The following is a 25,050-nucleotide window of genomic DNA, read 5'->3' as shown; positions in this document are numbered from 1 at the left end:
ACTCATGTTATAGTACTAGATTAGGAAATGCCACCACTTACTTATTCCAACGCATCGTGGACTTGATGTGGGGGCTTTGATCATCCAACCATTCTTGGAAACGTCTGAGGTTTTCCTCAGTTAATGTCCACACCATAAAAATATCATACTTTCCCATATGCAGATTTACTACAGAAGTAGCGATGGTTCAGCCCATGGTCATTCCCTTCACCTAAACATGGAGACTAATACTAAATATGAAGACATTCTTTGTTAGTGCTATCACTGTCAAGTCCATTAAGAATCCATGTGGTAAACTGATCTGATCGTCGTTCATCTCCAGAATATAGAACACTATCTCAATGGCGTAATTTTGTGGAAGGTTTGTATAGAGGATTGAGATATCACATGTACCCCAGATTTAAATCATAGGACCAATCTCCCTATTCTCAATTGCATTGATCAAATGCATGGATTCTCTTATGTATGTTGGAGTTTGTTCTACAAATGGTGTAATGACTTAGGGACTATTTCATAGTAAAATGTGCAAAAATCCGGCAAAGCCCCTCGTGCCGAAATCAACTTTGCGTGTACATGCAAGCACAGGACCCTTTACGTGCTCCTCGTATTCATGGATTTTGAGTCACAAACTAACCCGATGCGCAAAGAAAATAGAGTTGCCTGTGGAAAGCCGCCGACACGTCCCTACGCTAAGCAAATCTAGGCAGAAATGCCTACCTTTGCATGCTCCTCGTCCCCGAATCCATACACTGCAGTAATACTGCGTGGGGTCCCCCGCAACCAACTCAGCACCCCAGCAACACTGCATGGGGTGCCCCGTAACTATTCACAGCAGCCGACAATATGCAAACCATTTTCCCTAACTCAAGTAATTCCCCAGTAAATCTGTATGTGAATCCCTGTAAACAGCGGTTGCACCCCGCTAATCTGCATACACGCACCCCTAACTGCGATCGACGCACCCCGAAATCGCCAATCTGTCATTACCTTTGCGCAGTTATTCATATGCGTTTGGTACTTTGCGCGTGTCTTCACGTCGCTGTGTGATCAGGAGCGTTGTATGGTGTTTTCCACAAACCCGTAAAGGGGTTCAAGCACAGATCCAATTCCTGAGACGTTAAGTCTTTCTGAGGGGTCCTGCATGTCCACAGTGGCGAAAAATGCCCCACTTAAGTCCAATTGTGCATTGCAATGCCTTTAGGTAATTACATGAGTGTGGCTGCCAGGGAGATGCGCGCACACACACACACACACAATATATTTGGTACAGCAAAGCTGGTGGCAGCAATGGAATTTTAAGCCAACCTATAAACATCTTTAGATTCGGTGTGAACTTACAGCTAAACATCACATCCTCATTTCAGGTTGTGAGATGTGACTTGCAATTCAGGATTCCCCTACACTGCCATGTATGTTTTCCATACTAAATGGTTCACAGTTTAAGATGGCTCGTGCATTAATATTGCAAAATCATTACGTGCACCTGTGCTACGTAAGTAACTTGTGCATGCTTAAAATGTTGTTTCCCAGTACAGCGAGAATGGCCAACAGTTTTTCGATATGCACTCTTATATGTCTGGTCTGGTACCTAATTTCTTGATCTGTAGATAAGGTGGATATAAAAACACTGCATTCCTTAGAACTGTTCCTGCAGCCACAAGAGTTTAAAGTGAAGATTTTCTCATGTTTTCTGTGTGAAAAGGAATGCTCAGCACTGTGCTCTTTTACTGCTCATTTTATTCTATGAACAGTCCCTGATGGAGAAGTCTATGGGAATTTGTACCAGGGGAAGGGCGCTCAGCCAATCAGCTGACTTGAACAGCAAGCGAGAATTCACAGTGTACCTACCGCCTGCAGATTCCATCCACCCAAGGCACTTCACTGGGACGCGCGGCATCTTTTTGTTTTTATGTGGTGAGGCAACAGGGATCCTCTCCCTGTTGCTTACCCACCTTCCCCAAAAATAAAACATACCCTTCCCCATCCCCTCCCTCTCCCCCCACTTACCTGCTGTACCAGGGTGTTGTAGTATGGTCCCCAGGGTGTTGTAGTATGGTCCCGGTACGCCTCCTGCCTGTGGCCACCACCATAGAAATGTCAAAGAGACTTCGTCGTTTTTCCCATGGCGGCAGCCATCTTTTCTTTTTCTTCAGGAGTTTGGTGTCGAGCAATACGCGGAGTCAAACTCCTGAAAAAAAAGAATAAACCATTCGCACCCCGGATTAACCCTGGGGTGCGAATGCCTACCATCACCTTGTGGGGGGGGGGGGGCAGACATGGCTGGTAAAGGCCCACATTCCGAGCCCATATGTTCAGTTAGAGCAACATAAAATATAAAAACTTGGATTTTGTGGGCGAATATAGAACGCCAGAATTATTGGCTATAGGTTTAATAGGAATTTGGCTTTCTACTACCTAATACACCCGACTCTAGGTCATTGGTAACCACATCAGCGATTTCTTTCATTATTGACTGGGCGCAGCTTTTTTTAAAGAGTAATGCAAGTGCCTGTTTAATGATGTCCTTCTCATATTTTGAGTTATCCATCAGGACAATACAGCTCCCTTAATCTTCTGGAATGAGAGTCTGATTTTTTTAGAGTTGGAAGTCTTTGCCTTTCTTCCGTTGACATGATGTTCCTCACTTTCAACTAAAGGGTTCTTTTCATTTTCAGTAAGACTTGGGCAATGGGTTGCATGTGTTTTACCATAGATGTTTTACTGTGCTATATTTTTACTGCCGTATTTTTACCGATTTCTTTAGCTGCAAAAATGTGGGGGGATGGCGGGTGAGCCTTGCGCCCCTCTACTCCCCCAAGCCATACAACCCTGCACCGCCACCTACTCCCCGCGCTCTACCCAGACCTTATTGCCTCCCCCAAACACCTCCCCTGCATTACCATGGAAATAATTTGGTAATCAAAATGCAATAAAAAATGACTGAGTAAAAAAAAAGTTGGTAAAAATACTGGCTATCGCCCAAATTTTGGGGAACAGACTAATTTGCCTTGGTACTGCCATTGTATGCCATTTTAAAATTACACTTCCAGCTTTGCATGCCCAAGGCCAGCCCCATGTTACGCCAGGTGCAGCATGTGATGAGCATGTGTGACACTGTCAGTGTCTGTGGGAGAGGCGTGCTCTAGTGTTCCGGCATGCAGGTTCTCCGTTCAGAGTTGAGGGTAGAACGTTTCACCCCTTTCCTCTCCCCTTGTCCGTTTAACTGTTTGGTGCTTTGCTAAACAACCTCTACCTTTGTAATGAGTGCGTACATATAACTCATACTTGCCAACATTCTGTGACCAAAAAGAGGTAGGATTTTTCAAGTTTGAAAAATAATAATTCCCATAACAATGACGTCACAGGAAAATAGAAAACATACAAACAGCACAACATGGAAATATGTTGAAATGTCAAAAATGTATCATTCTGAATGCTAACACCAAATTGTCGGCAGATGCTGTGTGATGGTGTTACACTCTGCCACTTGCTTTCACTGCTGGTTCACCTAAGTGGTGTACCGGCAAGAGTACAGGACAGAGTCACACAGCTGTCGGGTCAGTGGGTGTGTCTGAGTGCAATCAAAGTAGTCACCTAACAGTCCACTATATAGACAGACTGAGCCTGCCTTAGAATCACATACATTACTTGCCACTGTAAAAAGCAGTAGGATCTGTCACTGAAATCTGTAGGCGGTATGGTTGCTTCAAAAGCAGTAGCCTACTGCATAAATCTGTAGGGTTGGCAAGTATGTATAACTGATGTTTCTGTGTGGGTGGCGATGCTGGCAGAGGCTGGGAGTGGGTGGCGGGCTAACACAACTCTCTCGGCCATCAGGCTCAGCAGGGATTTCTCGTGAGAAGCGCTGCTGAAGCAAAAGCAGAAAAGGGGTCATGCAGCGCTGCGCTCCCCTGCGCCTCATGCCTATCGTCTGCTATGTACTACATATGTGCTAAAGAAACGGGACACACTTTGGGGTGACTAACATATAGCAATCATGAGAAAAATAACACCAAACACCACCAACGTCACTTTTGCCTTATGACACTGGGATGGATTTTCCTTTTGATGTTTTATGTCGATTTTATGGTTTGAATACCGAAATAAATTGTGTTTACTGCTACTATACTTACATCATCACTAACAAACTATGATACAATTCGTTCCATCGCATTACTTGAAGCACATTTTTTTTCTTCAGACCAAGGCACCAACATTCACCGGAAAACCTCCCCGAATAAATATCTTTTCCAATCTTGAATAAAACCACGATGTCTCTCTGCCATACGCACTCCCGTTGAGGTCAGGGGTCAGGTTCGGTCTCCTTCTTATGAAGGCGGAAGGCATGCGCACATAACACTAACGTTCTATGGATTCGCTGCCTGGGGTAGTGCTGTTGATAGCCTCACCACCAATTCACATACTCTGTACGCCGAATGTTATTTAAAAAACATCCCGCACAATATTTTATAAATGTATTGGAAACTGCTGGGGAATCTAATAATTGTGCCCGAAATTCCTACCCTGCAAAAGCTGGTGGAAGAGATGAGTTTTCACTGCTGAAATTCAGAATTTGGCACGGTGCAAAGCTTTTTTTATGTTGGGTAAGATATCGGCTATTTTACCACTACCAGCAAACTCCAGATCAGGCCGAGAATCTAGAAGCAAGCTGAAATCCTTTTGCACCTGACCTTGTGCAAAGGCAGGTTTTTTTTTTGTTCTTTAACGAAGAGACAATTCGGAAAGATGTTGTATAGAGAGCATTGTTATAATTACTGATTTTAAATTTGATTATTTGTCAAATAATAGTGTATGCTTTATAATAGGGTCAAATTTGGTTGTATTTGAATCTATAGATGTACAAAATAAAAAATGGTGGGAAAATGTGATGGCCCTTTCCTTTTTTTGAGAATGTGGGCAAGTATCAGGGACCGACGGCTGTCCCCACATCTCTTGGCTTATGATGCGCACAAAATCTGAATCATTATCCAGTTTCACCATTGTAGCTACAAAACTGGTTTCCATCTCTTCGATTGTTATGTTACTTGAATTTGTACCGCTCACCGCTGCCCTTTTCATAGTCTCCATGGAAAAAGAGGGGGTGGGGACGTTATGGGAGTAAAGGGAGAAGACCAGGTGTTTTGCTTTAATGTTGGTGCATGTATTGTGGGTCTGTTCAATTGGTGGCCTGTGGTTCGTAGCCCAGAGCTGTTCTGTTTTTCAGGTGGGAGAAATGGGGGCGCTAGGAAGGATCTGGGTGATTTAGCCAGTGGACTGATTCACAAGTTGTTTGGAGTCTTGTAGTGTTGTGACTAGGGTGAGGATTTTGTTTAGCAGTTTGTGTTGGTGAGCACGTGTTGACTGAGGGAGGATGAAACGTGAGGTTGTTAGTAGGCAGATCGTTTGCAAGCAAAGTTAGTCTGACATGCTTGGGTTTTGTCATTGGTCTTGGTGATGGGGAAACCTTATGAGAGAGGGTCCAGGTTCGTGAGTTTCTTGCTTGGGTTCTTGTTTAAAGGACTAAAGGCTGCATAATTGTAGTATTAATGCACTCTGCTGGGGTGATGACCTAGTCCAGAGGTGTTTTGGATCCGTCCTATTTGAATATTCCTGCACGTTTGTTCCTGTTTGTCAGTTTGCCCCTTGTGTTCTTCCTGCTATGATGTTATTGTTGGGTCAGTGTCAGGATAAAATGTACGTATTATCTGTAAATATTATAGTTCCCTACAAGGTGATCAATTCTGCAATTAAATGTTCAAGTAGAGACCTACATACTTAGGGCTCTGCCAGTGTGTCTCTCGCGAGTGCTACAGTCGAAATTAGGGAAGGAACTTGCCCTAGAAAGCGGCACTTGCTGTGTTGACTATCTAGACCAGACTATCTAGACTACCTCCAACGCCAAGGCTCAAACATCTAGAGATGACGCACTGCAGAGGTCGTTCCCTCCCCGTAGCACTAGAGAGAATTGATATCGGCCCCATCACCATTGCGTCTGCAATGCTCACTCACCGTGTCCCTCCTTTGCTGAATCGGGGCTCTCACCTGTGGGAGATCCTTTCCGGAACCGTAGCGCAAGAGACTTTGTTCCCCTCGCATTCTGCTATCATGTTTGGGAACTGACCCCAATATGTCTTTCTTTTTACCTTATTCACATACGACTTTTCTCAAGTCTGCAAAAACGTTTGCGATGCAATGTTTAGGACTGGCAGTGTTTGATTCTTATGTTGTGCAATTCATCAATTGTAGATTGACAAAAAATCATGGTTAGGATTTTCGTGCATTGTTTGTAAACTCAAATTGTATTATTGTATTCAGGGGTCGACTGGGAACCAAAAGAGGCCCTGGAAATAATGTTCAAAGTGCCCCCATATTACACATTTTCAGGAAGCCCCATTTTTTTCTTAGGAGAAAATGGGGAAATAAAATTGGTTACCACACAAAAGAGGTACAATGACACCAAACAACCCATTGGCCCTCATTACGACCCTGGCGGAAATCGAAAAACGATGGCGGAAATGCAATACCGCCATCGAATAGCGCTCGGTGCGATTACGACCCGTCACCGTAAAGTACGATGCCATTAGCGACACCGTAGCGAACGCCAACGCTAACTGCACCAAGTACGCGCACGCGCGCCATGCCAAACCGTAATTACCACCATGGCGCAACGGTACGCGAATTCCGACCCTAGCGGACATGTACCTAACGCCATCAAGCATGGCGGAAAGTACCATTCCGCCATGGTGAGAAGTACGGCATCGCGAATCAACCGTAAACGGCCCTACTGAGTGCCTGTACACTACTCCCTGGCCACATTGCACAACTCCTCGTAGGTGCAATGAAGTCACACTATGCAACCAGTGAAATGAACAAGTCACCCATGCATGCCAACAAACAAATGAATCCAGGGGCTCCAAGTGCCTTGTGAGTGGGCATCCATATCTGCCATGGCACCATTGCCGCACTGATGCAGCACAGGCATTTGAAGGTCCAAGTACAGCAACATGACCAGAAAAATGAGACAAACAAAAACAGAATAGACATTTAATGCACCACAAAACCACCAAGGGCCATACAGCCATTAGGTCATGAACTCCTAAATACATTCCAGTATTGTGGGCTGCATCCGCAAGAAATGACCAGCTTCTGCTTGTGTGACGCCCTGTTCCATCATGGTACACAGGGGCTACACTCACGTCCAAAAAGGCAACACGGAAGCGCCTAGAACCGCAGGGCCGTCCCATCAGGTAGGCACTAGTCCAGCAGAAAGGACGATATGTTGCTCCTAGCCACTAGCACTGCGTAAGGGCATGTGGCCCATTGGCGATCGTCCCATAAGATCGTAATGGTGCTCCACTGATTGACACGAAGCAGCAGGTGTCGGGAGTAAAAGCCATCTGCAGGAGTGGCGTACAGATGGCAGCGGCAAAAGGGGAGGAGATACCTGTCACCCAAATGAAATGAAAAAGAATAGTATGGGCATCAGAACTACAATTGTATAACTCACTCCAATGATCACACTAAATCTACAGCCATATGCATGCTAGCCCACTCAAAAGGAATATACCCACCCAAAAATCACTTGCGAATCACAACCATAAAAATCGAGGTGAAAACAGCATTACAAACGAGTGTTTGTGTGCATGCGTCTGTGAAGACAGAATCCATCAGATGGGATTAGTAACGTGCATAGACACAAGTGCCTGAAGGCGCGTCGAGACAGGGAGGGTTCAAAAAGGGCAGAAAGACGATGGTCCCACTATGGCAGCTCTGCATGACATAGCGCAGGGGAGGTGGATAGATTCCAAAAAGCCCTGTACATGGCAAACTCTCCATCAAATCATCTGTCCATGCATCCATACATCATTCCCTCATCCCGGTATGAAAACGCCTGATTATTTACTCACATCACATTTGAAACTTCCATTGAGTCTGTGCGTAATGCAGTCTGCAAAATCCACTGTTCTCCAGCCCGGAATTCTAGTGTTGTGAAGTAACATGTATTTGGGAACGTCCTGCCTTTTTGTCCACTACGCTATTGCGCATCCCATACTATTCATATCAATCATAGCATACTCGCCATGGCCCCTGTCCCAAGGACATTAAACAATAGAACGTTATACTTGCAGTCAGACCTGTGGGCGTCTCCTCGCCGCTAGCTGAAAACCGAAAGCGCTGTCCTTCGAATTCCTCATTTGCAACATCACGTCGAAAAGGCATCTGTGACCGCATGAAATCACAAATCCATCCATGTAGTGCGGCAGTGTGTGTAAATGGCAACTGGCTTCACTCACAAATGGGACGCCCCGCCCGTCGGTGAACCTCGGTACGGTGCTCGCCCAAAGGGGATTGCAGCTGGCACAGGTGGAATGAATCACCACAGGTGGAGGCTATACAGCCTGAAAACACATAAATTGCCCACCCAACCCCCTCCCACAACCACACCCGCTCCAAAATGCTACCGGCAGGACTAGCGATGTTGGCCCTGGGGGACCTGATAGCACTGCAAGTACTCCAACTTCAAGAAGAAGACGAACACCAACTACTACAACAACCGGCCGCACAGAGGAGACGCAGGAGGAGGAGGAGGGCAAGGCAGGGCCAGCAAGGCCCACCAGCACAGCCACTACCACCACGCAGGCAGCCCGCAATCCCACGCCTCCGAGCTCATCCGTTCAACCTCACTGCTGAGCAGATCCACACCCTCTACCGTTTGGGCCGGGACACCATAACCGCCATTGTGGACATGACACAGGCTGACCTTGTCAGCATGATAGATAGCCCAACCGCCATCCCACCCCTACTGAAGGTGGTGTCTGTACTCCACTTCCTGGCCACAGGCACCTACCAGCACACAGTCGGACAGTTGCATGGCATTTCACAGCCACTGTTCTCACGGACACTATTGCAAGTGCTCGATGCCCTCCTGAAGCACGCAGACGACTACATCTCTCTACCACGCTCGGAGCAGGAAATTACGAACACAAAAGTGGGATTCCATGCACTTGGCGGCATACCGGGTTGCATTGGTGCCATCGACTGCACCCATGTGGAATTGGTCGTCCCACATGCCATGGAGGCCCAGTACCGCAACCGAAAACAATTTCATTCTCTTAATGTACAAATGGTGTCTGACTCCAACAGGATCATTACACATTGTTGTGCCCGATTTCCTGGATCAACCCATGATTCTATGGTCTTGAGGAACTCTACAATACCACGCTACATGGAGCGACACGCAGGGAACAGATCCTGGCTACTCGGTGAGTCTCATTTCATGCATGATAATGTGGGGTATGTGATGCGGCAAAGACCTGGCAGGAAGGGGGGGGGGGCGCGTACGTAGCAATGTCATTCCACAAACGTCCTTTATTGTCCACCTACAGGTGATGCCGGGTATCCACTGAAGAGATGGCTCCTTACACCACTCCGGAACCCACAGAACCAGCCTGAGGAGGACTACAACCATGCCCACTCACGTACCCGTGTAGTCATAGAACAGGCATTCGGCCTACTGAAGACTCGTTTCCGCTGCCTCAGCAGGTCTGGCGGGGCACTCCTGTACCGCCATGAGAAGGTTGCAAAGATGGTCATGGCATGTGTCATGCTACACAACATGTGCGTACGTAGAAATGTGCCCATGCCCCCTGACGCAGAACTGCAAGCACCTGAAGATGGTCATGATGAGGGTGGGGATGTGGCAGCACCTCAAGGAGTCCGCGAGGCACAGGAGGGCCGTGAAATTCGACAGAATATCATAGATTCATGCTTCTAGCACTCACGCCTGGTGGCTGATACATGGACACGGGACTTGTGGCACTGTGTGTGTCTGGAACATGCACAATATGGACTGTACGCCTATAAAGGCCTCGTACACAAAGATCAATGTCCACACATCTCATTGGATGAATGTGAAATGTTTATAGCATATGTGAAATTATGTTACACACCCCATCGACCCGCCACCCAAGTAAGCCCAACACACCCCCTCCACCCTCCTACCTCCCCCCCGAACACCAGTGTCCGCAGATGCTCATTGTCAGTGGGCAGACGCTATTGCAAGCCCCCTCTCCGGGTATCAGGGGCACCCCTGCCTGTGGAGCGCAGGTTCCTCCCAGATCTACGTTGGGGGCTGCCCTGGACGGAACTTGCAACGGATGATGTCTCTGCCTGCTCACGTCCATGCATGTCCCTAAGGGTTTGTGAGAGCTCAGTGAGCACACGGCGCACAGCGGCAAGCTCAGCACATACGTCTTTGGACGTCGCATGCAGTTCCCCCCTCAGGCTCTCGGTGCTTCTCTCCATTTGTACTCTCAGGCTCTCGGTGCTTCTCTCCATTTCTGCCCTAAGCGTCTCAGTTGATGTTTCTATGGCTGCCTTAGTACCCCCACATTCATCAGCATGGTCCTTGAGGAGCGTGGCCAGTTGCTGCTGTTGCACGATCACCTGGTCGAGGGACTGTTGCCTCTGCTGTGCCATGGCCATTTGCGGTGGTGTCACAGAGGGGCTGGTCACCTCATGTTGCCTTGCCACAGGGCTTGTGGGGGATGGCCAGTCGTCGTCTTGTGGGTGCCCCTGCGTGGTATCCTCATGGTGTACGGGATGAAACAAACAGGGGGATTGAGACAGGTCATGGATGGATCTTACTTCGACATCCCCGTCTTCTGTGTCGGAGCATGCTGCCATTAATGGGGTGTCACCTATGGTGCTGCTGCCACCAGAGGCAGTGCCTTCTGTGGCATCCATTGGGGGGACCTGTGGTGGTGCTGTTGTGGGCATTCTGGCTGCTGGGGTGCCTGTTGATGTTCCCTCCTGTGTGCTGCCACTTGATTTGTGCTGCTGCCGTGTCTTGATGCGTGCAGCTGAGGTGGAGGGTCTTTGGCCGTTGGTCTTGGCCCTCTTTGCAGGTGTGCTGGTAGGGGTGTCCTGAAGCTCGTCGTTTGAATCGGACCCTGTGGTGGAGTAAAGGAGGGCGAGCGTTATTTATGGGTCTGTGGAAATTGGAATGGCAATGTATCACATGCATTGGGGTGGTACCTGAGGGTGATTTGGGTCGGGGCCTTGGAGGTGGTTTCATTTTTGTGTGGATTGAGGATGCAGTTGTTTTGCAGCCTGCAGTTAGGGTGTGCCTGCTGCACGTGTAGAGGGTGTTTTTAGGGTTTTTAATTATTTATGTATTTAATGTGAGTTTTAAAGTGCGCTGTCAGGCCAATGTATGTGGACGTTCTCCTGGACATGTGTTACTGTTGCACTATGTGGACACATGGTACTTCACATGATTGGACATTGTGGATTTGGCATAGTATTAGTTGGCCCACCTGCCAGATTCTTCGGATGTCTGCACTCCTTTCTCCATCCCTCCGACTCCCTCTATACTCTCCATTCCAATGGTGGAGGCACAGATTTCTTCCTAGGGGGTCAACTTGATGGGTGATTCCGATCCTCCCCCGGTAGCTGTGGCAATGTTGCGATTGGCAGATAGTATGCTCCGTACGCGTATCCGCAGGTCGTCCCATCGCTTTCTGCATTGCAGTGGGTTGCGGGGTGCGGTCCCCACCGCACTTACCCGCTGTGCCACCAGGGCCCATATGGCCTTCTTGTTCGCAAGTGCCGTCCTGGTCATTTGCGTGGAGAAGACGACGGCAGCATTCTCCTGGAGGGTCTCTGTGAGCACGGTGAGTTCCTCACGGGAGAAGTGGACCTGCCGCTTGCGGTCGCACGGTTTTTTCGCTACTTTTCCCATTTCTATTGCTTTCACTGGGGTGGATGACGGGTTGGGATTTGTCTCAGGGTAGTATTTTTAATGGTTGTGTGGGAATTCTGATTTTCTAGGTGTACGGCGTGCTGTTTCCCGTTCCGGGCCCATGTTTTTACTTCCGTTTCCGTATGTTTACGGTCACCGTACTTTCCGGTTGCCGCTCATTACAGTGACCGCTAAGATGGGTGGCGGAATTGCACCTAGGGCGCCGTACGACGGCGGTGAGGCGCGTTTTGGGGACATTTCCGCCATCGCGGACTTTGCACTTCCGCCATGGCGTAGTGCTCGTGCCCGATGGGTCGGAATTGGCCGCACTTTGCTCCGTCGTGCGATGGCGGAAACGCTATTTACGCTATGGCGGTCAGGTCAGTCACTTTCCGCCAGGGTCGTAATGAGGGCCATTGTTAGTTAACACTCAAAAGAGGCCCAGGGTGCAGAGGCCCACCGCGAAATCTCCAGAGTTTCCTCCATGCCAGTCCACCCCCGGTCTTTTTAAACACGCAGGCCCTCATTATGAGTTTTGATCACCTGATGCAGTGCTTCCGGGGAATTTTTCATGCAGTAAATCCGACCAAATTACACGTTTGAAAATCTCCCAAAAAGGCCTCTAATTTCTTCCTCCATTCGTAGGTGATGGCAAACATTGTAAAAAGCCCTGTGAATTTTTGTAAAAGGTTTTTTTTACTGCAGTGAAGGTAAGCGCAAGTGCATCACTTGACTACAGGAAAATGAATGTCTGATGTCTACTTTCTTACTCCGTTTCCATTGTAGTGCAGAAAAGGTTAAATAATTACCCCTGTTCTGCATTATAAAAAAAGAAATAACAGAGTAGGGTGCCATCCATGACTGTATAAAATCCAGTTTCATCTTCAAAACTGCAGTGCACATAAATTACAAAATATATATGATGTATATATGTATGTGGCTTCTCAGAAACCCAGAATATCAATATTACTAGATTTCTACATTGGTTATCCCCAAACCAGCTGGTTCCTTGTAATCCGGTGGATTCCATGAATATCCTGAGGCAGTAATGCTATTTACAGCATGCAGTAATCCTTAGAAAAAATGCAGGTTCATAATGAGGGCCAGAGAAGGCCAGCCAAATACACAGTCAGTATAACAAATGATCAAATGTTGAACCGGTTAACAGTTCCTAATGATGTGCTAATGTGTACCCATTTTGTTTTATTTTTTTGCGAAGGTTATGTTTTTCTGGAGCTCGAGAAGGCCACTTGCCCAGCCTGCTTGCGATGATTCACTTTAAATATTGCACGCCGATTCCTGCTCTGCTAGTCTGTGTAAGTTTGTAAAGAATGTTTTTTGTACTATACATTATTTTCAGGACTCCTTTCACCGAAAACGCTGAGCTAAATAGTTCAGTACCAAGGAAAAATTATTTTAAATTCGAAACTTTCTATGCAATATTGCACTGCCGACACAAACCCTGATTCATGGAACTGCGCAAAGTGTATTTTTGCAGTGCAGAGTTCATTTTGTGCTGCAAAAATACACTGCACACTTCCATGAATCAGGGTTTGTGTCGGCAGTGCAAAGTCACTTTGAGCCGTGCAAAAAGTTCCATGAATCCGGCCCAATTTGTGGCTGGATTCCTTTTTATGAACCAACCCACCCCACACACACAGGACACGAATAGGGGTGTGCTGTGTGAGAGTGCCTGAAGCACTTCAAAGAACACCTTGATTCAAACGGGGTGCCGCCTGCAGTGTGGCAGTCCTGTGCCCGCTTCTCCTGCGTCTGGTCTCTCACGCAGAAAGCCAGGCACAGGAGAAAGGACAATGTTGACACAGGTCTGTCTGAATGCTTGGCATGAGCATTTCTATTATTTCTTTTTACATTTCTTATTTATTTATTTAATTTATAGAGCGTGCAGGGCATGGGGGCACTGTTACAGATACAGAATTTGTTTTTTACATTCAGGACTCATGCATTTGAAATACAAGTTCTTTACATTTGGGTGGTACTCAGGACTTACATGGCACTTCGCGATTACTTGTTTTTCTACATGCGTAGCATCTTGAGTTTCTTCATCTTCCCATTAATGCTTTACTTCATTGTTATAGTCATGGGGAGTCTGGGGAATGCTCTTAGATCTCCTGGTGATATGATATGATGGGTTATTTACTTACAACGCACCCAGGGGTTTCTAAGCGCAGACCCGGGGATCGGACCTGTGGTGATCCGTGTCATCTTGCTTCCAAGGCGAGCATGTTGCCCCTGATCTATCCTCCCGAGACAATGCTCGTGATAGACTGAGATTCCCCGCTTCCCTCGGTGGTGGTATAACCTCAAATTTCTCATCTGGGATTCTGGCACAACTAGTTTCCATTAATGGGCCAGCTCCATTCCTGCGGCAGCTAGTTCACTAACTCATGGGTAGGCTGGTGGAGCTGTTATTTCAGCCATTGTAAGTGGAGAGGTAGATCATTCAACAGTTATTCTAAAATGAGTTCTTCCTTTGCATCATCTAAGTTCTTTTTCATTACCCATTTCTCCATCAAGAAACATATCCGATACAACAGCTACTATTTCGTGGCGAAGCAGTTTTACATCATGCAATTTCTGACAATGATACTCTGTATTTGAGGCCTAACCTTTTCAGAATGCCATCCCATTGTTTTTTGCCTGGCCATCCACATTCAATAACATAACACAGGTGGCATGCCAGAACGAACCCTACCGGGTATTTAGGGAATAGTCCCTTCTATATGATTTAACAGGAAGATCAACCTCATGAATGCACGCATCATTTAATAAAACTCAAGGTGAAAAATTGGAACAAAATACAAGTAGATGCAAAGCAATGTTGGCTTTGAGAGAAGGAGCTTCCCCCATAATGAACAGAGAATTGGCCAATGGAATAAGCTTAAGGAAGACATTACTTATATGTAGGATTTGATGTAGCCTTGATGAAGCCCTAGCTGGGTGAAACCCGTGGCCATAGAGTCGCTACTATATGCATGGATGCTAGGGGATTAGACAACTGTCGGCAACTGTTAGCATTTTATGCCATGATGGACCTTTTGATTGTTTGAAGTATTAAGAACTCACAATTTTACTAACCCACCAAATTGATTTCTTTGTTTGCTTTGATGCACAGAATATGATGTAAGAATAGGTGTTTTAAGAGACAGTAAACATAACTATTATTAATTTGATTATCTTTAATTCAGAAGGGAGAGCTTACGCGAGGGGAATGTTCTTTTAAATAACTAATAGTAGACTGCAATTCTCCAGTCAAAACTGGGACAACTTAGTAAGATCAGCAAGTTATCTCCCACTTGAGAGTGTCAGCAATCCTTTGAAATGTTTATGAAAGAGTGCCTCAGTATTTTCACCCTGGGCATACTTCTATAGAAGGGAGACAGGTGGTACCTGGGTCTGGATTTGGAGTTAGCCAAACACTGCTAATTGGCACATCACTCATTTGAACAGGTTGGTTGCTAGGGTTGGTTCACTGCATTCCACCTGAATTCTGGGTGTAACCATCCAATTCAACTTGTGACCTGAGTCTCCATCCTTTCGGTGGTGAGCATATTGTGTTTGTTGAGAATGAGCTGTCCAAAGAGATTGGACACCCGGGCCAGAGTGAAACAGTTTCTGGGCCCATCATTCTGCACCAGAGCTGGGGAAAGTAGAATTTCCCATATAACATTTCCTCTCACCCCAAATTCCACAGTCCAAACCAAGTTTCCCTTGCTCCTTGACTTATTCAAGCAGAGATATGGATTAGATCTGGTGCAGGAGAAGCCCAGTAGCTCTTGGTCTACGTGACTGAGTCATTCTGTCCAGTGGCTGGACACAAGGCTTCACTGGTTACAGGATCCTACACTTCAGACTTGAGAGTCACAGTGGAAAATTCTTGCAGGATGAACAGAGTGGGGATTGCCTTATTTCTTGTTTTGGGCATTTCTGGGTCAACTATCCTGACTAAGCCTACTAATCCCACTTCCTGACACCACTTGTCATGTAGTTGATACAGATCAGAAAGTGGACCAAGACTGAGTTTACAACTAAAATAAGCCTTTGTTGAGGGAGTGAATTCAGGATAGTCCACATTAACAAAATAACTATAAGGAGAGACAAATATTCAAGTTAAGACCTTTCTGTGCCATTCGAAGGTGCTGCTTGACACTTTCTCAGGATACTTTTTTTTGGCTGAGTCATGTCCAGCTAACGGTTTAAAGAACCCTTCCACTGCCCTTTTAGTCTCAAGCTTAAAGGTTTCCCCAGCCGCCTTCTTCTCTTTATCGGTATCGGGTTCATGGGTTTTGTGCACCCACTGTTTTCTCTCTGTCTTGGGTTAATGGGTTTCTTGCACATTTCTTCTTTCTTTCTGGCTTATGAATGTTATGTACCCTTCTTCTCTTTCTCTCCCAGTCTTAGGCTTTAGTCCATATTCAGCCTTTAATTCCCAAGTGTTCTCGTAGGGAGGAGTGTCTTTTTTCCAACCTGCTGGGAAACTGGAGAAGTATCTCAAGGAGCGTTAGTCGGCTTTGAGGAGCCTAGACTAATCAGGATGCCTATCTATGGTCTTTTGCCGCCACATTGCTGCATCATACTAGCATTCCTCCTTCCACCAAATCTTTCTGTGCTGTGTCACCTCACTCTTGATGTTCTTCTCCAACCTCCTGTTATGTTATCCATTTTGTAAAGCGCAACATACGCCCAGAGGCATCGTGGCGCCTGAAAACTCCAGGACAGCAAAACAAGGGCCAAATAGAAAAAAGACCTAAAAAAAGCAAGGTTTTGAGAGATCAACAAAGAACAGATGATCTTGGATAGCCCGTAGAGCTAGCGGAAGACCATTACACAGCTTGACCGCAGCAACAGAGAAGGCCCATCCTCCAATCTGAGCATATCTGAATCTGGGAGCATGAATGAGGTGCACATCTTGTGAGCACAAAGGATGATGAGGAACATAGGGATAGAAATTAAACTGAAGATATTCTGCTCCTGCCCCACAGAAGGCCCAATGGGCTAAGCACAAAGATTTGAAATGGACACGCTTAGCTACACGCAACCAATGTAAAGAGCGGAGGATGGGAGCCATATGGTCTCTAAAGGGAGTACCAGTGGCTAACCGGGTGGCAAAGTTCTGTAGAATTTGTAAACGCCTGATCAGATAATCAGGCTGGGTAAGGTACAAAAGTCAATTTGACTTAGTACCAAGGCAGCAACCATCAGAGCGGAAAGGCCCTGAAGAAGGAAGCAGGGGATTTTCCGAAGGATCTTCAACTGGAAATGGTCAGCTTGACAGACTTTACTAATTTGTGCATTCAAAGAAATTGATGCAGATAATTTCACACACAGATTTTTTACTGAAGACACCAGGGTGGGTAAGTGGCCAATGGTTGTGGGCCAAAAAAGAAGGGGTCCAAAGAGAGGCCACCGAAGGAGAGTCCACAACCATCACCTCCGTTTTGTCCCCATTTAATTTGAGCCAGCTGTCTCTCATCCAATATCCAACAGCCTACAGACATTATCTCAGCTGAGAAGCATCGTCATTATTGAGCAAATTTGATTGTACTATAATTTGCGTATCATCAGGGTAAGAGTAGTATCGAGCCTGTGGGAGTGGATAAGGGCAACCAAGGCCTGAATATAAATTTCGAACAAGGTCCGAGACAGGGCAGAGCCGTGGGAAACACTGCAAGTCAGCGGAGTAGATGCTGAACAAAAAGGTGGTAGAGAAAGGGACTACACGTGGTCAGAGAGAAAAGAACGGAACCAAGACAGGACCGTCCCAGAGATGCCTGCCCCTGACAGACGATTAAACAGGGTGGAGTGGTCAATGGTATCCAAGGCAGCTGACAGATCTAGTAAAATCACGGCCCCACTTGATCGTGATCAGAAAGACATGCTAAATAGTCCACCACGGAGACCGCACACTCTCTGTACCGTGACGCTGATGGAACCCTGACTGCAAAGAGTTAAATAGATTACAATCTTCACAAAACCTGCTAAGTAAAGGAGCAATCGATGATTACATGAACTTCATCAGGAGTGGAAACAGAGATATAGGGCAAAAGTTCGCTGGAATCACCAGATCTAGAGAAGTTTCTCAAGTAAAGGAATTATCGAGGCAAGGCATTGTTAAGTGACGCAGGGACCTCTCCCAAGGAACAAAAGGCGTTAATAGCGGAGGCAACATTGGAAGGAAGGACGGCATGATCTCCTTAGGTATATTCAAGGAAATAGCATGGGTAGGTGAAGCAGACTTCATAATGTTGGTGGCTTGGACAATTTTAGTGTACATAAAAGAAGGTTTAAGTTAAAAGGCAGAGTGTCAACAGCAAAATGACCTGTGTTTAGGCTCGATTGGGCAATATTTTCACGAATATCCATGATTTTTTAAAATCCTTGTCTTATTCCATCACCTCCTCCTGGTGTTGATTTTCTCCTACTCTTCCCTTTTTATCTTTTTAATCTGCCACTAAATTCTCACCAGCTACCTCCAGATGATGTCCTCTAACCTTCTCTGTAATTGCCCCAATCATTCTATGCTGATGTTCCCCCAATTTCTTCCTTTCTCTCTGCATCCACCTCCTGCTGTGTTCTAACCTCCACATTCCTTTTTCCAACCATCTCCTGCTCCCCCCTTAATTTCCAACCACCTATTCAGAGTTGTTCTTTTTCCAAACCTCCTCCTATACTCAGAGCTCCTCCTCTCTGGTCTTCTCTTTACTGTCACGTATCAGCCTCACTTCAACAATCACCAAACTCTCACCATCAACTCCTTCACCAAACACCAACACTTTCTGGTGGATAACCTATGCTTATATAATCCTCTGACGCGTCTGCCAGAGGGCCAGATTCCCTGTGAGTTGTGCAGGTGAAATGGCAAACTGGTGTAGACTTTATTTTGGTCTGGGAGGGAGGCTGAAGTGATTAATAGCTAGTCACAAATTTTGGTTTTTATATGCCACTTTGCTGCGGTTTGCAGAGGGCTGTTGCCAGAGGCGTAGGCAGGGTAGGGCCTGAGGGGCGAGGCCCACCCACAATCTCTAAATGCCCACTCAGCAGCGCTGTGTGGGAATTTACAGATATTTGTGTCAGTGCAGTGGGCCCAACTACATTAGCATCAGGCCCCATTTGCTAGACAATCCTGGCTACGCCTCTGGCTGTTGCACCTGCATTAAGTTGTTTCATTGATTCCAGCGTTAGACGTTGACAATAAGTGCAGGACAAGTGATTCTACATTCCCGTCGTTGCTTATGCTCACTCTGGCACAATGCAAATGCTGGTGCCAATGACTGAGTGGTCCGCGGTTCCACTCAAACTCACCTAGTGAACTGTGCAGACAGTCTCTGCACTCTCCCGATACCCACATAGGTCCCAAGTGAGGTTGCGCAAATATTTCTGGAGAGCCTCTGATGTTGGGGTAGGCTTTGGTGGGGAACAACAGATTCCTGTGACATATCTGGTTTGTTTGTGTGACTGCTCAGGGGAGTGCACTCTTAAATTGATAGTGTTGCCAGTGTGGCTTCCATAAAAGGCATGGAATGCATGGAACTGGAGTCCCTGATCACTCTTCAACCTCTTTGGTGTAAGTCAAAGGGTCAGTGCTTTTTCCTCCTCTCCCTGTGGCTGTCCCCTGCCTTATGACATGGGCCAAGTAAGGGTGACTAAGGAATCCTTCCCCTAACACTCCAGGGCCATCTTCCACTTGCTTCATAGTGCACCCAGGCCCATGGGTCTCCCCACTAGAAGACCTCATAAGCAGGCAGGGGACTTTACCCACCCCATCTCTTCTGCTACCCCAGTACACTACTTGCAGCACCCTGCATGCATCCCCTATGTACAGCAATTAGGTGCTTCCCAGATAGCTTTGCACTTAAAAAATCCAATACTTGCCTACATTCATACATATAAACATGCACGCTCACAGTTGCATGGAATTCACTATCATAATACTGCCTATGTAGTGCAGAAGCTAAAGTAATGCCAACAGGATGCATCTCAAGGATGCCATTCTTTCTCTTTTTACAACATGGCAGTTAAAAACCACAGAAAGCCGATTTACAATGGCAGAAGAGCGGTGCTGTCCAGTGAAGGACCTTCAGCGAACAGCAATGCACATAACTAGCAAACCTACAAGTTATACAAGATGTAGAAGTATCACGGTTGGGTGGCTGTAGCTTTCAGAGGAGATGGATGAAGCTCATGAAAACACAAATAGCTGGAACCAACGTTTTTGGCTTTTGATATCTTCTTGGAGAAGTGGGACATGATAAGTGGAGTATGGGTGTGGAGAGGTGAGAGCATAGTGAACCACTGGGCATGTTTTATTTGTGACAAGGTTTACAATCATTGACATTTTCTGTGGATTTTCAAGGGAAAGGTAAACGGTGGTAGTATAATTATTGTATTTAGTTGTGGACAACAATTGAAAAGCTTTACCTACAGAGTAAGGACACCATTTAAGACATTACGTATGAGAAATAGAAAACATTTAAATATGTACGTTCATTATGTAAACATTGTGTGCCAACATGTACTAATGTGTAAATGTGCATCATAAATTCACATATAATTACCTCCATGGTTTTATAATCTATACTATTCTTTCATTGCACAAGTTGATCTCACATTGGAAGTATTATATTTTGTTAACGTCTTCTCCTTGACGCCATGAATGTATTATTTAAATTAAAAAAAACTCAAAAGATCAACTACCATAATGCAAAGGTAAAATCACATGATTGAACAGGCAGCTCAAACACGACAAGGCACATCCCAAGAACTAGGATTACAAATGTAATGGCGCCACTAAATAAGGTTACTCTGATTTATTTTATACTCATGGATAATGTAGCAATGTAGTTTGCTAGTTTAGATAACGTGCCCGCAAAGGTTGGGTGCAAAAGCTTAAACCCAAGCCCCTCAGTTCCTTTTTGGAATGTACTTAGTATTGTTGTCAAAAATAGGTCCAGCATTTATAGCACATGATCCTCCATCTGCAGTACAAACAACTTTTTAAAGTTTGTAAAGGAATAATAATTATCCAACAGACATGCAGGCTCAGTGTATTAGCTTGTGCACATTGTATGGCTGAGTCACTGGCAGACAAGCATGTAACTGTCATCTAGCTACACACAGATCTGTACAGAGAGCTTATTGACCCATGACCTAGTCTACCAGATGGGCCCATTTTTTTAGCATTTGCTGGTAGCTTGTCAATAATCAAAGTATACTCAGTGGATTAACGCACATGCCACATGTATGTGTGTGCAACCAGCAGGCGTCATGTTTCATTCCGGGCAGGGATTTGGAAGTAGCCTTCATTATACTATGTCAGCAACAAGTAGCAGTTGAATTTGCTGGGTCTGCTATTATAAATATTTACGAACAGATGAAACCAAGTTCAGTTTTTGTTCCTAGTTAGCCTTGCTTATTTTCAGGTCAATCCAAAAGTGTTCAATCCGTTATAATATTACAGGGCCTGCTGTATTGGCCCTGTAGTAATTGGGCGGCTTATAATTTAATGCCCCCATGGACGAATCCTCATGAAACTCTGCGAAAAAAGTATATGGCCCCCGTTAGATAGATCCTGCGAACTTTGGTGAGGTTTCGCGGGGGGCAAAGTTATAGAGAGGGTCCGAAAATGTGTGGGATTTCCTATAGATGTAATGGAAGACATTTTTGCTCATGTCTACAGCCCAAACCACTGGACGGATTTGAAGCAAATTTGCGGCAGCAGCGGTGGCTTCTGCCCGAAAACGTGCTTTTGTAAATTTAGTGTAAATCTGTCCAGTATTTTTTTTTAAAATGACCAAAAAGTAGGGCAAAAGAAATGAGTGATACCTGGATTTAGTCCGTGGACTCACTTCCCTGTTCGGTCTGTGGACGGCCTCTGATTGGCCCGGAGGCCAACGTGATGTCCACGGACATGGGAAGCACTCACTGATTGGATGGTGAAGAGCGTGAGGTGCGTCAGATTTTTTGGAAACGCCCACCATGTTGGAGCCGCGGCCAGTTGCAGCAGACCGCGGACAGCTCGGTGGGGAAAAGTCTGGATGACACATATATGGTGGTGGAAAGAAGGGCTGGGAAGGGTGGAAAAAGATGATATGGGGCTGTTTTTGTAGGTTGAAAAAGGCCGAGCAGGTGCATTGTGGTAAACGGGTGGCTTTGAAAAGACATTTGGGGTTATTTGATGGCTGGAAGAGGGCGTAGAAATGGTAGGGAAGTGGAATGAAGGTAATGTGGAGCTGGTTTTATAGGTGAGCAAAGGGTTTGGAAAGGCAGCCGGGCCCACAGCGAATTTCGGTGTCTGCGGACATCATTTCGATTGCAGGGGGTTGGGGGGCGGGTTTTATTGGTTGACCGTGTCTGATACATACTTGTTATACAGTTAATTGTGTTGTGGTCAGTGGCCATATTCTGGGTATGCCCCCCAGAATATGTGCAATGGGTAAAATCACTACAGTAGTATGTGCACAGTAATTGTATGTAATGTAATGGGAGCAGAAAGTATTTGTAATAAGGAGGAATTATGTAATTGAATTGTATACAGAAATTATGAGTGTAGTACAATTGAGGATAGTGCTCACAGAATATGAAGTTTATTAAGAATGTTGTGGCTACCTAGTGTTGTAGCGTCATGCAGCTGCTTTCTGTGGTTTCTTTTCTGTGAAAGAAAAGTACAATTGGTTAAGCATGATAGTTTAAAAGCTGCAGTGGTATACCATTTTGAATATACATTTTCTTTTTTAGACCCTCATAAACAGTACATTTTAAGTACTATGTTTGCTACAAAATTAATGTATGACACACAGATGTTGTTTTTACTTTATATAATAAAAATCTGTACTGGATAAAAAAAAAACAATTACAGTTACGTGAGTATAAGGGTGATAGTACTGTTATGTGAAGCATGTTATAATTGAGGAAATGCATGAAATAGTTAGATACCTCTTAGTCAATTCTAACTACATTTGAGGTTAGAAGATATTTTGTCATATAGCAATTCAGATGGTGTATTTGAAGTGCTTTGCAATGAAGGGTGTTTTTGAAGTAGTTCGATACCTGTTGGCGTATTCTAACTAGATTGACTTTGAAAAGTGTTCTTGCAGTATTATGGATGTAGTTAGATACCTGCTGGCGTATTCTAACTGTTAATTGCGCTATAGTTTAGTGACTATATTTTGGTTGAAGGAATATTAAGTTCGCATTTGTTAAATTTGCTGGCAACCTATGTTATGGGGTAACTAAGTTATCGCTAAATTCAAACCAATGACTTTTTTTCTCCACATATGCAGAGTAGTGCCATGAGGTAGTTGTGGCACTAGCATGGTATTTTATACCTACTGTTGTGAAGGATTTCTTTCCAAGGGATACTTGGCAATGTGTGAAGCCTGTAAATGTACAGTTATTTTTGGTACCATCTGAATTGTACTTTAGAAGTATTAGTATGACATATTGGGTATGTGAGATTATTTGTATAGTGGAACGATTGTCTGAATTGCAAAAAGGGCATAATATGCCATGATTTGCATTCTGAAGTAGCTGCTGAAATGGAATGGGTTCACAATTTGGTATTGATACACATAGAAATCGTTCATTAGGGATGTGGTCTTGTGAAACATGGTTGCAGAGAGTGTATATATGTTTCCATGTGTATGAAATCTGGAAGATTTCATTTAAAGGAATGTTTTTGGTTTCCAGTACTTATAGTACGTACATTAGAAATTCTTGTGGTTCTTCTTGTATGTTTATGGTAAATGTTAGCATTCCTGCACAGTAATTGTATGCCTTATAACTGAGACACTAAGTGTTGTCAGGATTATTTGTGGCATTTCTGTGAGGGACGAGCCTTTGCAAACACAACTGGTCTGAGCCGTTTAAGTAAATGTTGTGAACAATTGGTGGCAATTGAAAGAGAAGATTCATTGTCATATTAACATAACGATTTACTCCTGTTGTGTTTTTGAATTTAAATGGACAAGAAAGTTCTGTTCGTGGATCGTTACATGGGCCTGCAGATGTTTGTGGAGAAATAACATTTGTGTCTTTCTTTTCTGATGGATGTGACCTTGACTTTGTACTAGATCGTCTTGTGGTTGTATTGTTTGATGCAGGAGTTGGTTGTTATTTTTTTAGTGGTACTGTTGGGAAATCTGCTATAGCTTCTGTTTCTATTTTTTTATAAAAGGATTTTTTTTTAGGTGTAGGGTACATAGTGGCTGTAGCCTGTTGTATTCCAGGTACATAGTGGCTGTAGCCTGTTGTATTCCAGGATGCAAGGAATGACAGCATTGACTTTGCATATAAGTTAACTAGGAATAGACCATTGAGTGTACGAAGACGTGAAAGTGCTACGGTAACTCATACCGTCTTTAAAAACTGTGCTACCAATGTCGATCAATGCCTGATCTACGGTTAGACTTTGTGATTTGTGAATAATGACAGCATATCAAGTGACAGAAAAAATTGCTCTCTGCATACATACATGTCTTTGAAAAGAAGGAAAAGTCCTATTGTTCGGCCAATTTGTTTAACCCTTGCAAGTTTGTCAAAGTGGGAATATTGACAAACTGAATGTTTTTGTCAAGCGGATATATCTGTAAGCCAACAACTGTACCAATTGCTCCATTCGCTAAGCCGTGTTCTATGTCAAGGTTACGTTTTAGAATTACTCTGCAGTTTAGACACAAAGTTAATATTTTCTCCAATCCGGCTGTGTTGGAGATACATTTTTGTAAGCTATTTAGTTGTGATGTTGCGTGTTGACACATAGGAAGTGTCATGCTGTGCACTTCTAGCTTGTCTGTGGAGCTGATGTGCAGTATAGGTTGTCTTTCTTTTTTCAACATTGTTTCATTGAATTGACTACAGCTTGCAAGCGTTGGCATTGAGAACATACATTTTAGATTTTGTTTGCGTTAATTGTTCCATGACACCAGGAGCAGATGTGTTTCGCCCATGCAGCTTATGGATTAATCTACTATTTAAGATGGATTTTGCATCTTTAGTAACAGCCCAATTCTAAAGATTTTTAAAATGTTAGCATATGTGAGGTCTGTAGACTGGCACATGTTTTAAGTTAGTACTTTGTAGTGAAAATGTTGCAAGAGATTTACATTTCCAATGCTGGTGAGAGCATTACGGGATTCTTTGTGTCCTCATTTTTTGAAAATAGGTTGCCCTCTCGATGGCGTCAACTGTAGGAGGTCTCTGAAAACAATAACATGTTTTCCTCAAAATAGTTCCTCGTAGTTGGTTTTTAGGAGTTTTTGCATTCTGAGATGAATTAGAGCCAACATGAG

At 44.9% G+C, this 25,050-nt stretch overlaps 1 protein-coding gene across 1 annotated transcript in view; it reads left to right on the top strand.

Moving 5' to 3' along the window:
- SLC7A10 (solute carrier family 7 member 10) overlaps positions 1-25,050 on the top strand; it is a 748,564-nt gene that overhangs the window by 631,126 nt on the left and 92,388 nt on the right. The window contains exon 8 of the mRNA XM_069639254.1: positions 12,963-13,059. Coding sequence (XP_069495355.1) covers positions 12,963-13,059 — 97 coding nt within the window. The remainder of the gene's footprint in view (positions 1-12,962; positions 13,060-25,050) is intronic.

This window comes from Ambystoma mexicanum, chromosome 1q, assembly GCF_040938575.1.
Source record: "Ambystoma mexicanum isolate Mex_15411 chromosome 1q, UKY_AmexF1_1, whole genome shotgun sequence".
NCBI classification, from domain to species: domain Eukaryota; kingdom Metazoa; phylum Chordata; class Amphibia; order Caudata; family Ambystomatidae; genus Ambystoma; species Ambystoma mexicanum.
This window is presented reverse-complemented; position numbering and strand designations above follow the sequence as displayed.